General features: G+C 33.1%; 3 protein-coding genes across 5 annotated transcripts; 2 read left to right on the forward strand and 1 right to left on the reverse strand.

Annotated features, from left to right (window-relative positions):
• Nucleotides 1–793: 793 nt before the first annotated feature.
• LOC108910137 (protein cycle) lies at nt 794–15,669 on the forward strand. 2 transcript variants are annotated; one of them, XM_018714663.1, is made up of 13 exons: nt 900–1,069; nt 1,182–1,304; nt 6,403–6,474; nt 8,685–8,922; nt 9,887–9,979; nt 10,034–10,151; nt 11,773–11,934; nt 11,988–12,231; nt 14,296–14,553; nt 14,612–14,688; nt 14,749–14,924; nt 14,995–15,124; nt 15,202–15,669. In XM_018714663.1, the coding sequence occupies exons 1-13, from the start codon at nt 900–902 to the stop codon at nt 15,384–15,386; spliced, it is 2,046 nt and encodes a 681-aa protein (XP_018570179.1). In that variant the 3' UTR covers nt 15,387–15,669. The 2 variants fall into 2 exon arrangements, with proteins under 2 accessions (XP_023313196.1, XP_018570179.1); XM_023457428.1 differs by lacking the exons at nt 14,612–14,688; nt 14,749–14,924; nt 14,995–15,124; nt 15,202–15,669 and having other exon boundaries at nt 794–1,069; nt 14,296–14,557.
• Nucleotides 12,316–13,665, forward strand: LOC108910138. 2 transcript variants are annotated; one of them, XM_018714665.1, is made up of 3 exons: nt 12,316–12,714; nt 12,768–13,100; nt 13,177–13,665. In XM_018714665.1, exons 1-3 carry the CDS (start codon nt 12,507–12,509, stop codon nt 13,239–13,241), a joined length of 606 nt encoding a protein of 201 aa, XP_018570181.1. In that variant the 5' UTR covers nt 12,316–12,506; the 3' UTR covers nt 13,242–13,665. The 2 variants fall into 2 exon arrangements, with proteins under 2 accessions (XP_018570181.1, XP_018570180.1); XM_018714664.1 differs by having other exon boundaries at nt 12,768–13,665.
• Nucleotides 15,670–17,624: 1,955 nt separating the features above from the next.
• On the reverse strand, nt 17,625–19,534 carry LOC108910103 (DNA-directed RNA polymerase I subunit RPA43). The gene is made up of 3 exons (XM_018714611.1): nt 19,213–19,534; nt 18,826–19,158; nt 17,625–18,773 (listed from the first exon to the last, which is right to left on the reverse strand). The coding sequence occupies exons 1-3, from the start codon at nt 19,398–19,400 to the stop codon at nt 18,479–18,481; spliced, it is 816 nt and encodes a 271-aa protein (XP_018570127.1). The 5' UTR covers nt 19,401–19,534; the 3' UTR covers nt 17,625–18,478.
• Nucleotides 19,535–20,202: the final 668 nt, after the last annotated feature.

Here is a 20,202-nt window from a genome sequence, read left to right on the forward strand (position 1 = left end):
GCCTTATTTTCTTCCTTTTTTGCAAAAAATGAGAATTAAAACGTATAAGGGTAAACGCCACGATAATCGAAAAATTGGCTAAGTTTGAGCGGTCATATATCAGTCAATTTTCATCCAAAAATACTGTACAACCTCTTGTTTTGAAGAAAATTTTATCTACTTTATTTTCTATGAAGTACTGCCTATACCTATCTTTACTGAAAAAAAAACTAGAGGCAAAAAAGTAAGAAAAATCAGAAAATCGAATTTTTTACTTTTTTTCAAATTGTTTATTAACGATTTCTTTGCATAACATTTTCCTTTTAAATTTTTTAAATAAGCTATTTCCATGCGAAATTCAATTCTCTAAATAATTTTTCCTATGAACTATAGCGAAATTTTACTTCGTTTTCGAGCTACAATTAAAAAACTGAAAGGAGTGCATTTTCACCCCTATCTCCAATTTCCACCCTCTAATTTAATAGCACCCCCACGCTTTTTTCATCTAAAATGATCCTTTGAACGATTCATGCAATAAAATTGCTTGAACGTCATATAGTTCCTTTTAACCCTGTTTTTTGGATATATTCAATAGACTAGACAATAAGTCCATTTCTTGGGCAGGCCCATTTTGAGCGCCAATGAATTACCCCAAGACGGAAACGGTAAGGGTAAAATAGGCGAGGATAGGCGATCTCGGCTAGCGCTGCGAGCGGGAGCATGCGTATTCGAATTTAAAATAGTCGCTCCCGCTTAAACCAGTTGATATAAACTGGGTAGAAAGAACTCGCCACATTTGAATGTCACCGGCTGCCAAGTGCAAGTTTAATTGTTCACTCGACCCGGAGGAAACGCTATCAGAGAACCGTAGGGCAGCCGATGACGATCGCGTGCCACGCGCGCGACACTACACCGTGAAAATGGTCGCGAGGAATTTCCCAGTGCAGGACATCTCCTACTCGCGGCTCCTCCATGTCCCAGACGAGGAGCGGGGTTTTATCACCCTGGAGGAGCTCAAGCCGGCCATCGTGCAGCAGGGCTTGCAGCAGGAGTACCAGCCGAGGTACTACGAACTGACCAGCATGGTCGAGTAAGTGAGATCGGGGTGCGGGGGTCGACGGGGTGGTTTTGTGTTCGCATAGTTCGTTGTTGACCGTTCAAAAAGCTTTGTTAGCTTCTTTAAACGTTTAATTTATTTTCAGAGATCCCTGCTCGTCCAGTCTCTCGTACCAAACCAACACTAACTCTGGATCTGGTATGATGGACGTACAACAGGTGGATAGTTCTTTGAATGGGTCAGGCAGAAAACGAAAGGCTTCCTTTCAGTAAGTTTGATTTCAGTGTCTATTTATTTAATACCAAATTTAGTTATTAATCTCCAAACGCTTGTCTTTATATTCGATGCGTTCAGGTAATACTGTCCTGGATAATTTGCCTTCAAATGTTTTTAGGTAATCAAGTCGACAAATTTAACTACCCTGTGTATTACATTACAATTTAATGTAAATTTATCAGTAACAAAAAAAATACAGATTAGAACATCCTTAGCGTCGATTAAAGAAAAGTCTTCACTATAAAAACCTTAGGAGAACATTATGAGATTTATATATTTCTAATTATAAGAAAAACCTGCAAATGCATCAAAAATTTAAAATATACACGGAGTTCCTTTAAAAAAAAGAAACATAACTTACATCTAGAGGTCATAATATGAGATGTTTAATGGATCATTCAAAAATTATTTTTTAGAACGGTTGTATGACTTTCAGAGAAAATTTGTTTACTAAAGTGAAACAATCTAAGATAAATGAGTGAGATGTAATTGTTTTGTGTCATATTTTAAATTTCCCTGCTTAATTAGTTCCATTTTTGCGACAAAAATATTTGGCAAGGACTGATTTCTATGAAACTAATTTTGCTTAACAAAATACTTCAATATTTAACCACCAATGTCCATTTTTTCAGTAGCTGATTAATAATGTCCATCTTAAAGATAAACATCCATTTTTTTCTGTTATACTTTTGTCAAGAAAAACGGTTTTTTAAAAAAAATTAAAGTTACCTTAACGAAAAACGTATAGGAATTTATATAACTTCAAGCTTAATTTTAAACGTTGCTAATCTACAAAATGTCAAAAAAAAGTGTGAATTATGTTACTGTGGTTAAAAAATTTGATATTAATGTTTATTTTCGTCGTCGAAACTTTGAATATAAATGGCCCACAAGAATATATGCAGATAATAATTTAGGATGCATCTTTCTTCCTTAAGTAATATCTGCAAGAACAAAAGGATATACGTAGAAAAGCTATATATAAAAAAAATAGTGATACAAGATTCAGAAGTAATTTTGGCGGGGGTATTCCTCATAGTTCTAACTTATTGGGAAAATTTGAAGTAAATAGATTCGAGATAAATATACCAATTTTTTTTGTTGACAAATAAACAGGCTGTAACTAAAACGCTTGACAAAACTTTAATAGCGGCTTCTTCATATCATATCAACAAAAAAATTTCATGATTCTGGAAATGGTGTGTTTTTAATATACACTGTTGCAAAAACTGTTATAAATAACAGTTAAGTTTATTCATAAATACTGTTGTTAATTGAAAAGCAATTATTTCATAAATAATTTGAAATTTTATAATTTTAACAATAATTACATGGTGGACAGCGTGTAACATTTTATCATTTACCTAAAACGAGCCCTTCTGGACATTTGTTTATAAGAATTTTTTTGTTAATTAATAAAACATGCAAATTAATTTTTTTTTTCATATTTTGACTAGGTACTAGTATTACCAGTCCCCCCCACTTTGTTACTCTGTTTTTTAATACCCTGAATTGGATATTTAACGAAGAAAAATATGTTTTAAATTTTTCTTGTCTGAAGAATATTTAAGGAGCTTTTATGACTTTTAAAACTGAAAGTTTTATAAAATGAAAATGTCTGTTTAGACTTAACGTTTCGATTTCGAATGACATATCGCTTTTATCTTCAGAAAAAACTCTGAAACTGAAACAATTGCAATAATCAAAAGGGACAGGTAACATAACCATTAGGGTGGCCCAAAAAAAAACGATTTTTTTTTGTGTTGTGAAAATATATTAATTTATCATGTTTTAAGAGCCCCTTCAAAAAATCAACTCAAACAAATTTTTTTAGAGGTAGCTCAATATTTTTAAAAATTTCCAAAATCGTCAAAAATAGATTTTTAAAAATTTTCTCGTTATTTTATCATTTTCTAGGTTGAAAAAAATCTCAATTCCAAAAATTTCAAATTGATATTTTAATTTCTAAAGGTCACTCATAATTATTTTAACTTTAAAAGTAGTGAACCCAAAAATTTTTCGAGCGACCTCTAAAAATAAATATCAACGAACTAATAATTTTTTTTATTGAATTTGATGAACCAAAGAATAGAAATCACGAGACACTTAAATTTTAAAAAATTAAAAAAATATAAATATTTGATACTCACAATGCGGTTTGCCTCGAGAAATTTTTGTGTCTCGTGATTTATTTCTATTCTTTTGACAATCAAATTCAATAAAAAAAATATTAGTTCATTGATATTTATTTTTTGAGGTCGCTCGAAAACATTTTAGGTACACTACTTTGAAAGTTAAAATAATTAGGTGTTTAGAAATTAAAATATCAATTTGAAATTTTCAGAATCGAGATTTTTTTCAACCTAGAAGAAAATCATAAAATAACGAGAAAAAAATCTATTTTAGACGATTTTAGTAATTTTTAAAAATCTTGAACCTCTAAAAAAAATTTTTTTGAGCTAATTTTTTGATGAAGCTCTTAAAACACGATAAACTAACATTTTTTCACAAGAGACACGAGAAAAAAAAATCGTTTTTTTTGGGCCATCCTAATAACCATCATCATAACCATTATACTGTAAAACATGTTTAATTTCCCGAGAATTTTGATATAAAAACGTTATTACGTACCCTGATTTTCCTGGAAACATTGGCACTACGAAACGTGTCAGAGGACTACAATTGTCTAAGGGGCCGTTTCGTCCGTAGTGACCTTAGAATCCACAACAATGACTGATATTAACATCAAGGTAGACCTAGAGGTTCTGATAGTGAGTTTACTCCCACAGAGCCTAGACCGAGAGCAACACAGGAAGGTTAAAGATTCCTAGCTACGACTAATTTTTTCTATTACCATCACTCTTTCATACATTTTCCAAAGGGACAAAACGAAACCGACGCATTTTTATCCAAGGTGGCTATGAAAAGATGGATCCCACGCAACCCATTTGTTTCCGACTCTGTGTAATTAATTGAAACATTGCCTTATGGGTGATTGTTAAGTTTTTATTAAGCGGCATTGTTCTCGTCGACTACTGTGACGAATCCACCCAAATGCGATCATATAACCAAACACCCTACAAAACGCGAAAAAGTGACTTTAATGCTGGGTCCGGAACAATACCAAAAACTGGCGAACTTCTGGAAATCTCGAAGAGAGCCGGAGAAACCGCTCAAAACGCGTTTGTGTACCGACAACTCGATTTACACGCGTTGTTCGCGAAATGTCACAGCTTGAATTCTTATAAGTGACCTTTAAGTTTCAGCGTTAATTACTCGGTTGCGCGGGGGAACGCCGTCGACTCCTCACAGGGTGGAAATTCTTAGATGTTTGCCTAAAGAGTGTGATTACGTTCGCCGCTTTGGGAAATCCAAAGCGCCATAGGGGCTTCTGCTATAATTGGGGGGCTTCTATTTAGTATACGTTTCAGTAGCGCTTGATCTACACTATATACAGCTGCTATTTACAGTATTTAGCTAGTTATTACGATTTCTGAGACGTTCGGTTGTAGAAAATTAATTATATCCAGCGAAAACCATGTGATTACGTAAGTGACCTTATTTATTAATAAAATGTACCTATAGGAGGTATCGGAGGTATCGATTTATATTTATAGATATGTGTAGGTATCAAATAAGGAAGAGACACACTCATAAAAGTTTTAATGTAAAATTACACACTAAATATTTAGTTATTTTGACTTCTATCTCCTTCTTCTTTGATTAAGAGAACATTAAACTGAAAACTGAAAATAAAGTTGGTCTTAAATAGTAAGCTGATGTTTATCATGCTCTTTAATAACTTTTAAAGAAAATATATCGAGATATTTACGTAATTTACGTATTATTTACTTATACTACAGTAGGTATTTATTCATAACATTGCCTATATTTAGGTAGTTAAAACATTGTTCTACACTATTACGCCACAAATGAATCTAAACATGCCTACCGAACAACTAGCCAGTTCTCTGCACATGCGTGGTAACACTGTCAACACACCGGATGACCACATGATCAATCTGATTGGTTGAGCCAAACCAGCTCATGCAAATTCACTCTTTTATTTCTATATTTACATCAAATATCATAAAAACACATAAAAGATTAGGAATAATACATTTTAAAATGTAAAAATGCAATGTAAGAGATTAGTTCAAGTCTATTACACTTTTTTGTGTACAAAAATGCTCCGAATATTGTTACTGACTTTTACTCATCCTCAAAGAAAATTGACCAAGCACAAATTATTTTATTGGATATCTGCAAAAGAAATTTCACTACTACCTACTTTAAAAGTATTTTTAACATTGATTTTGATTAGTTAATACGAGGTTTCATTTTTGGTCACCATTTGTGAATCACCCTGTACATATATTATAATTACCAAATCTTTATATGCACGGAAATGAATTTGTAATTTTCTTTCAGGACAATAAACATATAGAATAACAATATTTTAGCTTCTCAACTTGAATAGTGATGCGTAATTTGTAAATAAATATAAGATTCTGTTCTATTTTGGAGGATGATTAAACTTGCATAACTATATCCTCTCACTTACAAAGATCAATGAAAATTCTCTAATCCCGTTATACAATCTACGCGTGCAATATTACGTTTCTAAGTAGGTGTTAAAACATTATTTCTGGTTATATTATCTATTTATGATTATATTATTTAAAACAATAAAAGAAACCAATTTATTTCGAAAAAAACAACGGTATAGTGAAGAAGAAATTTATAATCTTTAGATGTAGATGACTTTTTGGAAAAATGAATTCGCTGACACTCCACCATAACTCTAAATTTTAATTAAGTTAAGTAAAAAGCTATCTAACCTTTAGGGTCTGTATACACCACACTGTTATCGACAATAAATGTTTACCGTATTTTTTAATCTTTCGATGTAAAAGTTATTACATAAGGATTGCAAATAACTGATGGTTTTTTATTGTTAGATGCAACAAATATTTATTAACTTCAGATTGCTTGAACAAGTCAATATCTAATTTGGTAGGGTGGATCAAAACATGACGGTAGTGGTTTACTGCAGATACGACATTGACATTTCTTTCATTTTGTTTCAGTGACACTAGTGATATGGAAGAGGATGGTGGTGAGGATTCGAAATCTGTAAAAACCAACGACGAAAACAAAAAGTAAGTAAAACCTGATAAAAAAGTTTTAGTACTTAAAACAGTTATGCGCAGAGATATGTTTTCCCATCGACGTATGGAAAATAGTGAATGTCGATAGATTTTAATTACATAATAATACTGTTAACGACATGCCGATAAAAACAATTACACAAAAAATTAAACCAGTAATTAATTATTGTTGTATCTATTGAATAATTAACAACTTCATGTATTTATCCGGTAGGTGAAGTTGTCGGACATTTCTTTTATGACTTCTGCAGGATTCAAAAACATCAAACATTCATCAGTGTACTTTATTTGTTGGACAATAACTATACTTTCATTTCTTTCATATGCGGTTTATTATTTCTTAGAAATGTGACATTAAATATAGAATATAAAAGCAATGTACAAATGTTATTTACCTGATGACGATTGTGGATAGGAAATTTAAATATCGTGCAAACAAGATATTGTAACATTAGGTATATACTGAAAATAGAAATGTTCACCTCATTCTTCTGAATCTGATTCTCCTAAATCTCCATCAGATGCTTCTAAATCGGTGAACGGTTCTGACAGCCACAGTCAAAGATCTGAATACATTAACATCTTGTTAATCAGATCTTTGATTGTGTGAACTATTCTTTTTGTTTCTAGTCTCTTGTAAGTACTTCTTGTATTGGAAGAGTACAAGAAGTGTGCCGTAATATAAAATTTTATGTATCAGCAGACAACGTTCGTTGTTCATCTACAAATTATTTTGGTACCTGCTGATGCTTTCGACAATTCCTTGACAGTTTTGGTCGAGTTTATTTTTCTTTGATCACGCATTTTCCTTTCAATAGCTTCTAAGGAAACTGGCTCAACGAAGGGTCTATGTTTTCGCTTTTTTATTTTTTCGCTACACTCGTAGAAAGATTTTGTAGGACAAAGATGGTTTGTCTTTAGAAGCTGATGGTAGTGATTGACAAAGTTAACTTGGTGTAACCATTCCGTATTACTTTTTACAAACCAATCGCGATCTCTACGGCATTTACTCCATTTTATTTCGATTTGCCAGCAAAGACTTCTCAAAAAACACCTTTAAATTGATGAGAACCCCTTCGAGTTAATCCACTTGATCAAACAACGAAAGGAGTACCTTCTCGGTCACAATTAGAACAGGAACCTCTTCTACAATTAAAGCCGTTATTAAGATTTTTCATTTTATTACCGCTAGATGGTTAAAATACCACACCGAGCGCCAGTCCTATGTTTTTATTGCGCAATTAGAGGATAACAACCAAGTCTGTCGTGCATTATGTAATTCGCGATGCTGAAAAGCAACAGTGCCGGAGAGGATTACCGCATTTATCGAAGCTGACGTAACGGAAGAAGCCCTACAGGTTCAAGGTGGTCAGCATTTGCGTTTGCCGTAAAAGTTTCATTTTCTAGGCCGCCATGAAATGTCACGAATGCATTTTTACAATCACGCCTACAAATCGACTGGCTGCTATCATTGAAATTGCAAATTAACGCAACTACGAGTCGTTTATTCCGATAAAAATCCGCAATCGCGCATAGGAAGGTTAAAGCCTTACCATGCAATGGGAATGTGTTACCGTTATTATTCAATAATAATTATGAAATCAAAAGTGGTCGGGTAATGTAATGTTTTATCCGGCGATTAACGCTGTTATTTAATACGGTTGAAATGAAACGCATTTGCTCGGCAAGAGTAACAAACACCCAATTTTTTTCGTATCCAGGAATTAATCAAGAGTTTTTTAAGAAGAAACGAATGTTTCTCTGAAATAAGAAGAGAAAATAAATATTTAATCTATGATGCGACTAATAATTTAGCACGAACTAATTCTAAACTATAAACACAAATAATAATTATTGTTATAGCGACAATCAATCATTAACAAACACGAGGAATAACAAGAACCCTAAATTTGAACCCTGTGGAATACCACACGTAACTCTAAATTTTGATCAACTGAAATCTTCACACTTAACAGACTGCTGTATCTCTGCACGATTTAAGAAAATGAACAAAGTTATTTGATAACCCAATACTATCAATTGATACGTAGCAAAAAATGTGTAGTCGCAGTTGGGCAAATATTTTGCTAATAACCATTTCCATAATAGTGTTAGGGTTTAGTGGGTCTACAGGATATAATCAAAATAATGCACTATAACATGTTTGTGGTGCATTTTCTGTACCATGTGCTTATTTTTAGGCAAAATCATAGCGAGATAGAGAAACGCCGACGGGACAAAATGAACACCTACATCACAGAGCTCTCCGCCATGGTGCCCATGTGCCATGCGATGTCCAGGAAACTGGACAAGCTGACGGTGCTCCGAATGGCGGTTCAACACCTTAAAACCATAAGAGGGGCCGTGCATTCCTACACTGAGGGACACTACAAGCCATCTTTTCTATCGGATCAAGAGTTGAAACATCTAATACTGCAGGTAGATCAACTTTTTTAAATTAAATTGTATGGTAGAGTCTTTCACCATTTGGCTGACAAATTTTATACTGACAAAGATGCCCATAGTGATTCTCGACCAGATTTATTGAATATCCTTTGGAATGACATAAATAATAAAAAGGTGAAGCTTTAATCGAGAATAGCTGTGGACGAAAATAATTTGAAGGTCGAACAAATGAACAAACACCTTCAAATCCATACCGTATTTTTTTTTGGCAAACATCAACTGAGGGTTTTATTAATCTTCTTCGTTACTATATAAAATATGTGTTCCGTTGTCTTCAGAAGAGTAGACGACACCCACCTCCTTTATAAAAACTTATTTTTTGTGCCATTGCCACTATCCCGATCATTTAAAGATTCGCTTATCAATTCAAATGTGTTGTAACTTTTCAATAGATGTTCCTAGAAAAATTGATTGCAAATCGGCTTGCAGTTCAATCCCTGAACGGTTATATGCATTATTTATGTGGCGGGTGTGGGACAAGAGGTGTGTTAATTGCTTTTACTTATTTATTTATCACCGGGATAAATTTAAAATATGTTCAACAAGTGGAACGGTTCATATTCGTCACACCTTGTCTCAGGTTACTCTGATAAATTGTCGGATATGATACGGCGTTGCAAATAATCGCTTTTAATTTTAATAAAATTGCAATAGTACTAGTTCACCAATTAACAATCACAGAAGCGCTTATATAAATTAATTCTCTTCCTATAAAATAATCAAAACAATAAGAGTTTTGTCTCTGTGGGATTTGCCTCTTTTATATTACTGAAATTCCGAAAGCTTCATCTAAATTTTAACAAACAATATGACTCAAAGAGAAAAAATATATTAAAATTTGTTATAAAAACACAAAACCTATGCTGCCGAAATAACTATTGTCTAATGAAACTCTCGTAGCGAAAACTGATTCTTTTCCCTTCAACTTATTTTAAAGGCTGCAGATGGGTTTCTTTTCGTTGTTGGTTGCGACAGAGGGAGAATTTTGTACGTTTCCGAGTCCGTTGCGAAAGTCCTCAACTTTTCACAGGTAACAACAGATTAGACTGACGTAAATTGAGTACTAATTGAGATCTTACTGCAGGGTGATTTGCTAGGTCAAAGCCTGTTTGACATATTGCACCCCAAAGACGTAGCGAAAGTTAAGGAGCAGCTTTCCTCATCCGATCTCAATCCACGAGAAAGACTGATTGACGCCAAAAGTAAGTTATTTTTGTTTTTAGTTAGAAACCGTATTTGTGAAAAACCAACATGCTGAAAGTAGTTAGAAGTTTTGCTTTAAGTACTTGTCTCTTACTTTTTTTCTGTTGTCTAATTAAAAATATGGCAATTAAAGATTTCTCTACTATGTTTTTAAAATTATTAGTGTTTATCGGTTGTACAAGGTGTTTCATGACGAACTACACAAAAGCATGCAGAAATTTTCTCAGTACGGTCCTGGAACTTTTTAATTCTGGTTTCAAGAACTTATTAGTCTTCAGTGGTATATGGTGTGCACAAAAAAAGTACAACAAATAGTTCAGAAGCTAGCCAAAATGAGTTCTAGTAAAAATCTTCTGTTACGGTACATACGTCGTGAAACATCCTGTATATTCTATTCCAATAACACCGATATACCGTTACTTTACTAGTAGACTCGTTCACTTGTAATGTATGCTTTAATTAATGTAATATTCATGTAGACATATCGGAATAATAATGAGATTACCTAACATTTTCATTTTATATCCGTTAACAATATGGCATTTGCCATTTGTATTCCATATAGAGAAGCTTTCAGATCTTGTATTGAAAACACTACAGATTGGAATATGCCCAAACAGTGATTAGTACTTTAAGTGATAATAATTATCAAATTTTGCCGCACTAAAATTTGGTGTGACCTCAGGTTTAGCGCAACAACCTCACGTTTTTTTCAGCTATATTTGTGGGGTGTTATTTTTATTCAAAACTAATATTTTGGTTCAAGTTAAAAGATAAAAGACTAACTTTTTCATGTCCTTGTTCTGAAAATAAAATATAATATACTGGGTGTAACAACGGCAAACTTTCAGTTTCAAAACAAACCGAAAAAACAAGAAAATATAATACAGGGTAGGAAAGTACCGATGGTCTATCTGAAGTTACGTGAGAGCGATAAAGTAAGCCATAGAAATCCATGCGATAGAGAAGGATGGCTATAATGAAGGCCTCTCATAGTCACCGCCCCTTCCACAAATAAGATCCACTTCTTATTTGTGGAAGGGCGAAATGGGCGTTGACTATTAGGCGCCTTCATTATAGCCATCCTTGTCTATCATATGGATTTCTATGGCTTACTTTATCACTCTCACGTAACTTCTGATAGACCATCGGTACTTTCCTACACTGTATATCCTAAAACAATTCCCAAACTAGGATTCTTCAAGTATTACGAGTAAAATATAAAATAAAATTTTCGATCAATTATACCTACCCACGAATCATTGATGACATTGTCTTCGAATTTGGTATAGTGCAATTCCTTCATAGCAGCTGCCTTCGTGTAAAATTTGAATAAAAATGAATCAGTGACGTTTTTGAATTTTGAAGTTAAAGTTAACACCTGTCGGTTTCCCTCTGATTTCAATGCAACTGGTTAGTTTTTATTAAAATTTCCACAAAAGTAACTACCTACTATGAGAGAAAGGAACTAGCAAGCTTGAAGCTTTCTAAACTGTGGATTTCTATTGTTTTTGTTTGTTTTGACGAGAGGTACAAGCTTTGACAGCGTGTTAACGTCGCCGTTACACCCTGTATAAAAACTGGCAAGTTCACCGAATTTCAATGAAAATGTTTCTTCAGCCATGTTGCCAGTAAAAACTGATGTTCCTCAGGGCGCTTCCAGGCTTTGTCCGGGTGCGAGACGGTCATTTTTTTGCAGGATGAAATGCAAAATGTCCGCTCAGATCAAAGAGGAAGCTGATACTACCACGGGATGCCACAGGAGAAAAAAGCATAGTTCGGGTAAAAAATTATAAATTTTACAGTCGCACAGAACTCATGATTGGAATTTTCAGATAAAAAATATAGTGTTATTCAATGTACAGGCTACCTGAAATCCTGGGCTCCGGCCAAAATAGGTTTAGAAGAACAAGAGGAAGGAGACGGGGAGTCCTGCAACCTCTCCTGTCTGGTGGCCATTGGAAGGATACTGCCGCATATCTCGACAGTTGCAAACTCTCACGGCAGACCTAACGTCAGGCAGATTCAGTTTATATCCAGGCACGCCTTGGACGGAAAGTTTTTATTTGTTGACCAAAGGTACTCTATAGAAATTTACATGTTAATTTAAATACAGAGCCTCATAAATCATTACAAGCCACTTGACCACTAATTTTGTTTGAAACAGTAACTTTATTAGCTGCACGTTGGCAACTAAATGTTGGTCCAACAAAAATTACTTTAAAACACAACGTTCTGTTTTACCAGCTCGTAATTGGTATAATTTTCAAGATATTTTATTCAACCAATCGGCGATGAGATTGCGTCGAGCGTAGACGCAACGGTTTGTTACTGCTTATTGTAAACGAATCATTATGACCGATGACGTAGACGGAAGGAAAAGGAATTTGACATTTGTGTATTTTGCACTGTTCTCAGTCAGTAGCGTTGGTTGTTTGCGTCTATTATTTTTATTTTTGCCAACGTTTTATTGTTTCCTTCTGCTCCATATTCAATCGTACATATTCCAAACTAATAAGTGGCTTGCACAGCTAAACGTTTTGGCAGTTCGTCGAATTACTGGTAAGCTATAACAGAAATAAAAAATTTTGAGGTTAGTAACATTTTTATTTCAGAACTCATTATGCCTTTTACTCCGGAACAAGATGCCTTTATTCTAATGGCTCACTTTCGAAGTGGAACTATTAATGCAGATGGATCATGGACATATTCTTTGCAATCCTGCATTGATCAATTCATGACCGAATTTCCAGACGCAAACTTCGACTATGACACTTTCTTGAACCGGAGATGTGTTATTGTCAAAAGGTTTGAGACCAGACACTGCATTTGTAAAGCAAAGTCTACAGGCAGGCCGACTGTGCTTACGAAAAATGTTATGGATGATATACAGCAACGACTGGCTAAAAGTCCTACAAAGTCTATATCTAAATTGTCTGCTGAGACAGGTAATTTTTTTTATTCATGCAAATATTTTAACTTTGACTTCGAGATTGAATTATATTGTAAAATTTCAATTTTTAGGACTTTCAGTTGGAACATGCTATAAAGTTTTAAAAAAATATCGAGAATCTATAAAACATGAATAATAATTTACTAGACTCGTTTTCCACTGACGAAGCGTGGTTTCACGTATCAGGTTTTGTAAAAATCGAAATTATAGAAGCTGGGCTGCAGAAAATTCTCACATTTGTACATTTGTAGAAAGCAGTTTACTTCCTAAATGTTTGGGTAGTATCAAGAAGACGTACAGTAGGACCGATATTCTATGGAATTATAAATGCTGAAAGATATCGAACGCTTATTTTAGAGCCATTTTTAGCACAATTACATGACGGTGAGTTGAAAGTTAGTTTCAGGAAGATGGGGCAACGACGCATAATGCAAGTGCAACAATTCAATTTTTTTTTGGATATTTGAACATGGCAATATAATTTCTGGGTTTGAATTTATTTCATGGTATTTTATTTGTAAGAAACAATCTCTGTTTATTTTATTCTGTAATAAAATAAATAAAAAAAGAATTATGGCTTCACATCATTTTTTTATTCCATATTAAAAATCTGCATATAACAAGTGTGATATTTTCTCCTTTTAATAAGATTAAAAGCATTTCAAAGAAAAAAGGATTTTTCGCAACTTCAACCACTGTTCAGATATAAGGATTTTTAGTTGACGGTACCAGCCGTGCGATGTTGGTTGCCTACATTCGACTGTCACATGGCTTGTAATTATTTATAAAGGCTCAGTGTGGTATGCAGAAATATTAATCTCCAAAACATGTTCTACCAAGAAAGGTTGTGATTAACAAGATCTACAAGATAATTGAAAATTAACGGTACTGACGGTGTTTAGCAGAAACTTAGTTGTTGGTGACCAAATTATGTTCTTTCTTTTAAAGCATGATGAGTAAATTTCACAAAACATGCGTCCCACCCAGTCAGGGGCCTGATTATGTGCTCGTGTTTATCAGAATTAGTCAGTAAAGAATTTAGTTACTTTTTACATGTTCGTTGTGAACAACGTGCAGTCTGGTTTGCCCAATAACTCGCTACAAGTTTAAAAGACAAGCTCATTGCAAATTCCAAAACATCGGGACGTATCCGTGCTTGAATTATCCTTAGAAACAACTTTCTTTTGCAGATCCACCTTAGTCCTAGGATTTCTCCCCCAAGAACTACTCGGTAGCAGTATGTACGAATACTACCACCACGACGACATCCACTCTCTAGCAGAGTGCCATAAAATAGCTCTACAAAGTACGGACAAAGTTACCACTAGCGTTTACAGGTTTCGAACGAAAGACGGCAGTTTCATCAGGCTGCAGAGTGAATGGAGATCGTTCAAGAACCCTTGGACCAAAGAAATCGAGTACCTCATCGGCAAAAACAATTTAATTCTGTGAGTACTAAAATTAAATAAAATTTCGTTCACATTAACTGCATTTTGCCTTTTACAGCTCAGATTTTCGGACTGTCGAAAGCACCGCGGGTCGGTCTGAAGGCATAAGAGAGAATTTTGATTTCTTTGAGCAAAGTAAGGGATTTTACCGTGCATAAACGACGAGTTACTTCAATTACTGTTTTTTTTTTTTAGCTGACGGTAAGGACATGCAACATATAATTAGCACACACGTCGAGGCTAGTAAAATCGGTAGGCAAATAGTCGAGCAAGTGATGGATTCTCAAAGAAGAGGCGGAGAGTCGTCTCCCAGTAGCAGTCCAGATCCCGATCCCGAGTCATCGCTATCGCTACCTCTAACCAGCGCAGAAGTAAGTTGCATTGATGACATGTTAAATACAATCAAAATAGCTATACTTTATTAATTTTTTATTTTTTCAGTCGCACATATCCACCAGCGTGCAGCAGTGCGACAACTCTAGGCAGAATACGATACCGGAGTTCCCAAACCAACAAAACTTCAGTCAAATTAGGAACAACGTTTCGCTTTCCAGCGTATCTACGGATCCAGGTAAGAAAAAGGAAAGATTTCGAATAGAAAAAAAGGTAAAACGAGTCAACCGGAGCATTTACAAACTGTAATTTTAGGGGGGAATTCCGACGAAGGTATAATAGAGATGATGGAAGACGCGGTGCGGGAATCTCCGAATACCGGACCTTCCCTGGATGGGAACGACGAGGCCGCTATGGCCGTTATTATGAGTTTATTGGAGGCGGATGCCGGGTTGGGCGGGCCGGTGGATTTCTCGGGACTGCCTTGGCCGTTACCTTGACCGGAATAAAATTGGAGGAATCGTGCTAGCCCAGTATATACGTATTACCGTATTGGGGACTATACAAAAGTTCGTGTTTCAGTGTCTGTAGGTAAAAGACGGAAAGAGAAACGGAATATGTGTTTAAATGTTCTCATAGGACCACTAGTAAGTTTAAAGTTACAAAAGAATCGATTAAACCAAAGAGAGTTACAGTGATCCACTGCTGAATGTAGGCGGTATCTGTTTTGGTTTGGGTGAATCGTATATCCACGGAGATTTTTGACTTTTTGGCTTTCAAATATCACACTAGAAATGAAAATTTTTCTATGCGCATAAAAAGAACGTGGGTTTAACTTTTGGCGGCACAAAATATGTTAAAAAAATTCGAAAAGTGTCATATTTTTCTTCCTTTTTAATTATGTATCTTTTCAAGAGCTGATTTTAGGCGAAAATGGAAGAGGAAAAAATATTCGTAATTAAATTTTTTACGAAACCTGACTAGTTACAAATCGAATGAATCATGGTTATTGTAAAAATCGAAAAAATCGCCAAAAATGGTGTTAAAAACATTACTTTTTAGGGAATTTTTTTCGAGTCTTTAAATTGGGTGTAGGACCTTCATACTTGGCTCAGAAAACTTCATGTAATGTAGAATCGTCACACCAAATTTCATCAAAATCGGTTCGATAAATTTCTCATAATTTTGCAATTCAGATTTTGAAAAAAAAATAACAAATCGGCCTGCTCGAAATTGAATTGGGGAGTTCAAAACCGCGACGTGCTTAAAAATGTTTAATATCTCGGCTTCTAGAGGTTCTATTTTGATAATTTTTTTTTAAGTCGATGTCTCGCGATTTAGAAAAAACAATTAGCATATTTTCAAATTTTTGTTAATAATTATTGGTCTTTCAACAGTCCGATAACTATTTATCTTTATATTTAATTTTTTTATTGTATCAAAGGTAAGCGCGTAAAGTTATATACTGTTTATCAAAAATCAAAAACAAATTTATTTAAATATTCTAAAATTGTTTAAACAATTATTTTCAAAATATGTCGAAAAATAGTAATATAATGAGTTAATTCTCATTTGCTTATATTTTAAACAATAAATAATTTGAATCACAAAACAATAATAATATTGTTTAAAATATAAGCAAACGAGAAATTAACTCGTAATACTAATTTTCGACATATTTTGAAAATAATTGTTGTTTAAACAATTTTAGAATATTTAAATAAATTTGTTTTTGATCGTAATTCATTGACCAATCCATCTATTCTTTTTTTTAAAAGAAGCGTCTTTCCTAGAACTTCTAAAACCTATTTTAAAAAATTTGATTTGGTTGAATATTCACAAAATTATTCTAAGTACAAAAATTTGACCAATGTTTAAACAAGAGCCAGAGCTCTCCTAATTGACGGATTCGAATTTTTCAAAAAGCGTTTGAAAGCTTGAGAGCCCTTCTGTGATTAAATTTTCAAGTAACTAAGGGCCTTGGTTTTTGCTGTGCAAAATTTTGAAAATTTGCTAATTTTTTTTCAAAATCGATTGCAAAATTATTATGCAAAATCTATCGAACCGATTTTGATAAAATTGGTGTGATGATTCTACATAACATGATGTTTTCTTGGGCCAAATATGAAGGTCCTATACCCAATTTAAAGACCCCAAAAAAATTCCCTAAAAAGTAATGTCTTTTTTGGCGATTTTTTCAATTTTTACAATAATAATCATGATTCATTCGATTTGTAACTAGTCATATTTTGTAAAAAATTTAATTACAAACATTTTTTCCACTTCCATTTTTGCCTAAAGTCAACTCTTGAAAAGATACATAATTAAATAAGAAGACATGTTTCGAATTTTTTTAATATATTGTTCCGCCAAAAGTTAACTCCACGTTTTTTTTTTATGCGCATAGAAAAATTTTAATTTCAAGTGATATTTGAAAGCCAAAAAGCCAAAAATCTCCGTGGATATACGATTCACCCAAATATGTACTTTTTGAAACAGATACCGTCTGGACTAATAGTGGAAAAATTGTGGGATAAGTTATATTTTTAATAGTGATTTGTAAAGTATACCAGTTTCTTTTAGTTTTCTAGATAAAGTTCCTATTATATTTTAAAAATCCAAGACATAACACATGGTGTATATCAGAATTTTACCAGGTGGATTTTAAAAACAAGTTTACAAAGATGTAAGCGCCATCAGTTTCCAATTTTTTTTTCAAATATTTAACAAAGAATATATTGTCAATATTCAACAAAGAAAATTATATCCAGGAGTAGCATCTAGGAAATAAAAGCCATTTACAATTGGAATTAAAAAAAAAATCCATAAAAAATAGAGAGGTTTTTTAATATTTCCAGATTTATGAAATTTTACGATATTCCGGTATATGCCCTGATAATCTTAATCTTTTTGTATAAAATTGTGATCCCATTTATGTACACAGAACCTCACGTTTCTATTTTGTTTTTGCACAAAAAAAGGCATGTAAACGATCGTAATTTTTTTCGAGGTATATTTGTTGTGTACTAGTAAAATTGTTTATTGCTCAGGCAGAAATTTCAACAAATTTTCAAAAAATAATACATTACAGTCTAATATCTGAATTTTTTTGTCCCCTTTAAAAAATATTCTCTAAATTTTTACATCAGATACTTGCATGCCCTAAGATTTTACTTTATATACTCAGTATATGTCATATAGTTAGTTAAATGTATTTTTGTAACACTGATGTTCTACTAAATGGTGCTGTGATTCAGATCTTTATTTTTTGTAAATAAATATTTGTAAAAAATTAAGGTAGTTTAGTTTATCCCGTTACACAGTGGTTGGAAAAAATTTCTTCTCAAAATTACCAAAAGCAAGATTATTCTCGTCAATCCCTTCCTCCCGTTCTGGCTTTCTAAGGAATTTGTACAAGTACTTAATAAACACCCTGTATAGATAAAAATACCAGCCAGCTTTCCAGGCTTTGCATTAGTTTTTTTATTACTGTAATTACATACTGGTGTAAATAAAAATAGACAAAAATATATAAATAAAAAAATCACTACAATTTTAAAACGATAGTTTCCAAAAATTCTAACTAATGCAATTAATCCTTCTTTTTACGTTTCTTTTTTTTATGACCTACATCTGCCTTCAAATCATCTTCAGAGTGATTTGCATTGTTTAGTTCTTCAAATAAAGTACCCTCTTCTTCCTTTCGCTTTTCTTTCTTCTTCTTCGACTTTTTACTTTTAACTTTTTCCTCGACTTCCGAGTCTACTTTTCTCTTTTTAGAAACAGGTTCTTCATCGCCTTCCTCTACATTAAAAATAATTTTTTTGTTTTTTAAGGGCTTTATTTTTGCACTACTCGTTTCAATATCAGCTTTAGATACAATTGATCTAAAATATGATTAATATCAGGTGAATGAAAAAAACTTTATTAAATACTTACATAAGTTCGCCTTTAATATACAGTAGGTATGAAGATACGTCAATGTAAGTTATTTTAAACAGAACCTCATAGCCTATATTAACTGTATCACCTAACCAATCTTCTTCGTCCTTGGGTTTTGGTAGCGATACATTAAACGCATTATATACCAGTAGGCCGACATGGTCTTTACTTTTCCTGTTAACTATGCCTTGCATTTTTTTACCTTTTTCCGGCTTGAAAACATAAAAGTCAGCCATGAGATCATAATGTATATAAGGAGAATCATTGCTGATTGTGCCCATATTAGAGAGAAGTTTTATATTACTATAGCCTAACAGAATTCCGTTTAAACTAAAAGGAACAATAAGTACTACATACTAGTCATACGCACTTCGTTTTACTCACTTTTTGTTATACTTCGCTATTCCTTCATTCAGTAAATCTCTGATGGATTTATTAAAATTATTTAAGTGAATTGGATGTAAGGCTAAGTGGTGTTTAACATTTTGTACTTCTACACCTGAATTTTCTATTTGGGTTAAGCTGATCAAAAACTTTTTGTCAAACTTTATTCCAATTTTAAATTTCCCCATCTTTTGTGGTTCTATCTGTTCAAATTATAAAAACTTATAGAACAAATTTAGGGAATGCACAATCACATTCTATTCACAATATTATCAAATATAATATACAGATTAAATTATTAACATAACCCTACTTTTTCATGTTTTTGATGATATGACGGAACCACAAACCTAGAAAAAAATCTAGACTACCTTAGTTGTATATTCCTAGCGACCTCAAATTCATGGCTAACCTAAGAAGAATAGAACCTTTGTTACTTGCTTTCTATGGTTATAAATAATAGTTATGCTCAATGATATGTATTATATCACTGAGTTATACTCACAAATTTAATTCGTGGTATTTCTATATCTATAATACCTATATTTTTCACTATCTAGATTTATTGGAAAATTTATTGAATTTCTAAAATAGAAGAAATGCATAGATTATATAAATATAGATAGGTAAATTTAAGTTTCGATGGATAAAAGGAACAGTTATTTTAGAAAAGTTGAGGGCTCTATGGAGGGCGTAATAGTACAAAATGTATATGATGGAGGGCTATGAAGAACATCGTTTCTATTTCTAAATTGCCTAGATTGATCTGTCTCCATGAGCAAAACTTTTGTAGGTTCTTCTATTCCATTTAATTAGGCTTCTAACTATTTTGGTTTTAAAGCAAAATTATGTTGCCAGATAATTAAGAAAAATAAAAAAAGGGTTTTGCGGAGACTTATTATGAGTATACATAGAAAATCTATATGATATATATTGCGTTTATTTATTATATACATATGTATTTATTTATTTACGTTTATTCATTGATTA

The sequence above is a fragment of the Anoplophora glabripennis genome, unplaced genomic scaffold, assembly GCF_000390285.2.
Source record: "Anoplophora glabripennis isolate ALB-LARVAE unplaced genomic scaffold, Agla_2.0 scaffold184, whole genome shotgun sequence".
Taxonomy (NCBI): Eukaryota; Metazoa; Arthropoda; class Insecta; order Coleoptera; family Cerambycidae; genus Anoplophora; species Anoplophora glabripennis.

Bases quoted from the DNA above. Each gene is read 5' to 3' on its own strand.
- LOC108910137 (XM_018714663.1), top strand. From the start codon at position 900: ATGGTCGCGAGGAATTTCCCAGTGCAGGACATCTCCTACTCGCGGCTC. The intron at 1,070-1,181 runs GTAAGTGAGATC...ATTTATTTTCAG, and splicing joins GAACTGACCAGCATGGTCGA to AGATCCCTGCTCGTCCAGTC. The intron at 14,925-14,994 runs GTAAGTTGCATT...TTATTTTTTCAG, and splicing joins TACCTCTAACCAGCGCAGAA to TCGCACATATCCACCAGCGT.
- LOC108910138 (XM_018714664.1), top strand. From the start codon at position 12,507: ATGACCGATGACGTAGACGGAAGGAAAAGGAATTTGACATTTGTGTAT. The intron at 12,715-12,767 runs GTAAGCTATAAC...TTTTTATTTCAG, and splicing joins GGCAGTTCGTCGAATTACTG to AACTCATTATGCCTTTTACT.
- LOC108910103 (XM_018714611.1), bottom strand. From the start codon at position 19,400: ATGGGGAAATTTAAAATTGGAATAAAGTTTGACAAAAAGTTTTTGATC. The intron at 19,159-19,212 runs GTGAGTAAAACG...TGTTCCTTTTAG, and splicing joins ATAGCGAAGTATAACAAAAA to TTTAAACGGAATTCTGTTAG. The intron at 18,774-18,825 runs GTAAGTATTTAA...ATCATATTTTAG, and splicing joins TATATTAAAGGCGAACTTAT to ATCAATTGTATCTAAAGCTG.